At 33.3% G+C, this 5918-nt stretch overlaps 1 protein-coding gene across 2 annotated transcripts in view; it reads right to left on the bottom strand.

Annotated features, from left to right (window-relative positions):
- LOC106458613 (structural maintenance of chromosomes flexible hinge domain-containing protein 1-like) overlaps window positions 1-5871 on the bottom strand; it is a 94280-nt gene extending 88409 nt beyond the window's left edge. For both annotated transcript variants that reach the window (XM_013918136.2, XM_022384887.1), the window contains exon 1: window positions 5746-5871. In XM_013918136.2, the coding sequence (XP_013773590.1) occupies window positions 5746-5859 (114 nt within the window). In that variant the 5' untranslated portion in view covers window positions 5860-5871. The remainder of the gene's footprint in view (window positions 1-5745) is intronic.
- Window positions 5872-5918: the final 47 nt, after the last annotated feature.

Genomic DNA, 5918 nt, shown 5'->3' with positions numbered 1-5918 from the left:
TGGCTTCTTTAGCCCACCCACGATGATTGTGCTGCAGCAAATGCAAATGTTGCCTCCACCTGGATGTTGATCTGGAATGGAGGACCAAACATTCTGCTTTTGGGTCACTTTCAAATGAAGAGCTTATATCTTGCATTATAGCAAGGTAGGCAAGGCTAACAGTATAACCCAACTGGAAAAACATAATGTGCAGGAGTACTGACAGCAAGCTGTAGCTGTTGTCACCTTGGCTCCAGGAAACAAAATGAGCTCAAGTCTTGTCTGGACACTAGCTGAAGAAGGCAGCAGAGAGCTTTCACCAAAGGATTTGGGGGTCAGCCTAGCTCTCTAAAGGCTGAATTGCACTTTATGTGTGCTAGTAAAGCCAGTTACCACTGATTTTGTTCAAGCACATTGTGATAAGATGGATGTAACTGAAGAGGCATGTCTCTGACTATATCTAGACAATGTAAACCATAGTAGGAAGGTAGTCATCTCTGTTATTGGTTCTGTCATTGGAATCCAAGGGAATGACTTACTGCAGATGCCACTCAGCTCTACATATGTAATAGGTAAACTGTGTTTCTATATAGAAGATATCCAACACTGGCCAGATTCGGCCCAAAAACAGTGGTCTGCATGAGCATATGTTGCTAAGGGAGTCACAGTACCTCCAAATACACAAATGGTGTTTCGTAGTTTACTGAGAATGATGTCTCGTGCATTGTTGCTGTTTAATGTGGTAATGGAGCCAGTGCATGAAATGCAGTTTCTTGTCCAAAAATCAGGCAGTATTAACTCAAACAGTCATCTCCCTCAAAGAACTGATATAGTCTTGGTGCTGTTCTGCCATCATGAGCAACCAGCTATTCAGCTTGCCACTCGATTGGTCATCAGACAGAAAGCAAAGTGGAAATAAGTAATAATAATGAAAGCAAATACTCAGTTGCCAACATATCTGAGGTAACTAGCTAAGAATTGTGTAAGCATCAAATATAATAAAACCAAACAGTTCACAGTAAATTTAAATGTTGCATACCTCATATACTTTTATTACAAGATACGCTTTCCAGTAACTTCCAGAAAGTCATTAAGTTCCTTTCATTCTACCTATCCTTGTTCTTTGTTATTCTTTTGAAATAACTCCTGGTCTCCCACGGAGGGACATGGTTGTAAAGGTGCACATTATACATGAAAGTAGACAGCAGTATTTTCCAATGGTAGATCAGATGAGGTGTCAAAGGTTACAACCTTCCATATGTTTGAATAGGAATGACCAGTCGTGTAGGACATGCTAATCTTTCTCTATAAGCATGATGTTATGGTTTAACTAAGTAACGTATGGTAGTCAGGCTCGAATAAGATTTCAAAAAAGGCAGTTCAAAAAGAAAGTATTTTTGATCCAGTAACAGTCTGTTGTATCAAACAAGTACACACAATTTGTGTTTTTAAATAATAAAGCTTGTTTACCGTATTTCTGTACAATTGTGTCTAGTCTCTATTTCATTCTCACTAGCTCAGATTTCATTTGACAAAATTATTCTTGTCAGTGTGTAAAACAATAGATAATACAGTGAAAACATGCAGTGTTTACTGTTTTGCAAGAAAAGTTGGGATGATATTAGATGACTTCTTTGAAGAGATTATAATTATTCATAAGGCAGAAAGTGAAGTATTATAAGAAATATCAAAGTCATGATAATCTAAAAAACAATTTAATTACAGATGTTTCTTGGTTTTTTTTCAATTTCATTATCAGTGGGTAAAAGTTTTTAAAAATTATGTACTTTATAACTATAAAAACATCACAAGCTTTTATGCAAGAAGTTGTTGATATCGATGGAACTTTAGAAAGAACACACTAAAATGAATAATAAGCTAAAACTAGAGAAGCACAAGAGCATGTTGAGATACCATTAATTCAAACAATTTAAGCAGAATGTGGCAACAGCCAGACTTTGTTTTCTTTTTTTAGTGTTATCCACTTAATAGCTAGTCATAATTAAACAAGAGTCCAGTTTGTGTAAGCTGGTTGATAACTTAATAATATTATATATTGTTAGACTGTTATTAGTCCTTGTCTAGCAGTTTCTGAGAAACAGTTAAGTGAGCAAGTTATTCAGCCATCAATGTTTTTTGAGCAAATAATGAATATAAACTTTGTGTAACTTCTTTTCTTGAAGCAATCTTCCCCTAAGTAACACTGGTTAGGTTGGTAACTTGTGATAAGTGAGGATAATATTAAGTTAAAGCTGATTAGTCCAAACAAAGTAAACGTGAATACCAGTGTTGCTACTTATGTAACCAATGATCATTAGGCCACACCCTTGCATTTATGAGTTAAAAGCAGGATGCATGCATATCAACATACATAGCCATGCTAATAGTAATAGCTGCTGTGTTGTGTCACAGTCAAGGAGAGATGGGGAGTGTAGCCGGTGCAAGTTGCCATGGCCTGGGCTCAAGCAAATATTTTCCACACAAATGATACTGAAAAGTCCTCCTTCTCGTGCTTTCTCAAAAAAATTAATATTATGCTGATGCTGCATTTTGGTGAGTCTTGCAAGGGAAAAAAATAATATATATAAAACTGGGTGGAGATAAGAGAGGATGAGGGGCCCAGAATCATGGGAAGCACCAGGGCCCAGGATTTCTATCTTGGCTTTGGTCATAGTCAATCCAATTATTTATTGGTACTGGGTTTTACCACTTATAGATTAAGCTGAAAAAACTGAAACTATTAATGAGAATTCACAATGGTAACATTTTGATTAGTTGAAATAATCAAAAACAGTAATACTCAGAAACATTAATTTTAATTAATTGATTATTTTCATAAGCCATAACATTAATCGATTAAGCTGAACAAATTTGAATTAATCAAAAAGAATAAGGACAATATTTTGATAACTTGAATAGCTGGAATAACTGAAAACAGTGATTTTGATTTTGTTTTGTTATCTTCATGACATTAATTGATTTAATCGTAATTTCACTTAATCAATTATTTTATGTAACACTAGTCAATGTCATTGATACTTATAGGTAACTGGTGCAATTAAGTCAATTTTACAAGTGCATAATCTATTCACTTACCCTTCCAGTCAGTGATCTTGAAATACATACATTTTGAAGTGTGAAAAATAGGTTCTCTTTCAATAAAATGTTGCAACATTTCAATAATCACATGGATTCATAGAATGTAAATATGTGCTATGTAACACTGGTCATCTAAATGACAATTACTGAACTTTACTTTATACTATTTGGATGAAAATGGCCAGTACACTTTAATCAAAAAAGACTTTTATGATCGAGGTTCAGATCTTCTCATTGATCAAAGGCTAATATACCAAGTAACAATCAATTCAATAGGGACAGTACATGTACTATAAATACTTCAGCACTGTATAAATATAAATAAAAAATATATTAACTCATGTGTTCGTGCTGATGTACTCACCCCAGTGCTAAGTGATGCTCATCAAACTCGAACATACAAATGATACTAATTTTCATAGTTCAGTGGCAAGGTATATAAAGAGGGCAAACTGGTAGTCACATGAATGGGTAACCAAGGCCCAGTATTTCCACAATCAGAACTTAGACTGGTTTCATCATGAAATCACAACTGACTTTCAATCGTAATATTCCAAAGCATTCAGGAATTTGGGAAATTAGAATTTTCTTCATAAGTCTAAATGGCAATTAATATAGCTTTAGTGCCAAAACACCGGCAAAGTATCTTGTACAGTTTAAAATTTCTAAATATTCACAGAGTGGTATTTTTTCTTTGGATGTCTGTACATTTGGAAATTTATTGACACAAATTTTGCCTGCTTTGTTGATTCTCTCCTTGTGGTATTTGGAAAGCTTGTACATTTATATGTGTGTGCACATATATTGTTGGTGGTGGTTGGTAAATGAATTGTATGATTCCATAATTTATACATAATGAAATTGCTGTGTGGTACACTTTAATGTTCAGTATACAGGTGGATTAGTTCTTCATATAGTAACTTTAGTAATGGATAAAGTTATATTTGTTATTGCTTTACATGACTGAAAATCAGGGAAGCATTTAAGATATAAGAATTATACCACATCAGAGGTAAAATAAAAATGTTTTACATATGGTGATAATGAGACTCTCCATACAAACATGAGAAAGGTGATGCTTGGTTACGTGAGCAACGTTGTCCATCTTGATGTATCAAATTAAAAGTAAAGACAACTGTTAATCGATTCAAATGGAAAACTTTTATTTTTTCACCTCAGGCTTTTCAAGGACTAATTAAAACTTTTCTATCCAATGACAAACAACTGAGTATATCTTTATTTTCATATCCAACCAAAGAAATTATATTAAAATTTGGATGTCATTAAAAGAAATACTCTATACTTCTTCAGCAGGTAAAATTGAACACAATACTGGCCAATTTTTATAAAATCATTGAAAAAAAATGTAATATATGTTACTGATTTTAAGAAAATATTTTTTATTTCTAGAATCTGAACAACACCATCTAGATTACATTTTCTTAATAAGAATACAAGTTAATAGAATTGAAATAATTTGATTGTGTAACAAAACAACATAGCTTGTTAATAGAGCTTAATTTGAGTGTCGACAAGTTATTTCACCCTTCATGTTTAGTGGTGTATTATTATGACAAAAAAGTAGTTTCAGGTTAAGTCATTATATATTACATCATTGACAACAAAAATTTTTTGCTTTACTAAAGTTGTATGGGTGGAGAAAAAATTCTATTTGGATAGAAAAAGTGCCCATGTCAGCAGTAACTTCCAAGTAAACTCTTTTTTTACATTCTGACACACACACACATATATACATGGTGTTTATGCCTACGACTCAGCCATTTCAGCTTATAGATCAAGAACAAACACTCAATCCAAATATATAAAACATGATTGTTTATACTCAAATGGCATCAGAATACTTTAGCACTCAGAAAATATTATACAGGTGGCAGACATAAAAGGATAACAATTAACATACCATTAAATCAATCATACTAACACTGATACTTTGTGGTAGCCACTGTGTTTGTACTCACATTCTGTTTTTAAAAAATCTATTAACGTAAGTATAATTGTAAATAACAAGTTTTCATATAAAAACAATTTCACACATTCAGAACTCTAAATCACTTTCACCCTAGTCGAGACAAAATACCTAGTTGTAGTATGGTCAAATATACTAAAGGAGTATTAATATCAATATAGTAATTAATGATATACCTTGTTTATCCCATGAACAAAATCAAGTTAAACTTAAACTTTAAAGACTCTAAGTCTAATTCACAGTTACATGAGGTAGAAATAACTTAGCTTAGTAAGCAAATGCATGAATGTTTATTAACAATAATTAATTAATAACATAATTAATAAACACTGTTAGTGTTATTCAAAGTCAAACTTAACTATATCACTGGTCTTGGGCCTTGCCTGCCCAGACTAAAATTAAAAACAACCAAATGGTTGGCAAAGAGGAATAACGTTTCTTAAAACCATGAAAGCCTACCTTTGTTGGAAAGTAGGGTAAGGATAAAAACAAAATTAAGTCAATCTAACGCTTGTTGATATTGATAATAATGTACGTACACTAACTCAGTAACTGGAAAAAGTGAGGGGCACGTGCCCCTCCTGCACTATGTGTCAGGCGCCTATACTTTGAACTTAACTTAAGCAAAATTCGTCTCCCCTAGTGTTGTTGGTTCAAACTACAAAAGATCAATAACTTACGGTAGCAACCCTTCTTTTGAACTCTGTATATGTTTTGACACCTGTGATATCGAAAATCACCGGGGAAGAATCCCCTGCTCTTCTGTCAAACAAATAAATCACTTTCTTCGCCATCAAACTCAAAGTCGAGTCGTCTTTTATACGGTGGCGCCACCGTGACATTTTTTTATTGC

Source organism: Limulus polyphemus, unplaced genomic scaffold, assembly GCF_000517525.1.
Source record: "Limulus polyphemus unplaced genomic scaffold, Limulus_polyphemus-2.1.2 Scaffold493, whole genome shotgun sequence".
NCBI lineage: Eukaryota > Metazoa > Arthropoda > Merostomata > Xiphosura > Limulidae > Limulus > Limulus polyphemus.
The sequence above is the reverse complement of the archived record's forward strand: the minus strand, read 5'-3'. Positions and strand labels throughout refer to the sequence as shown.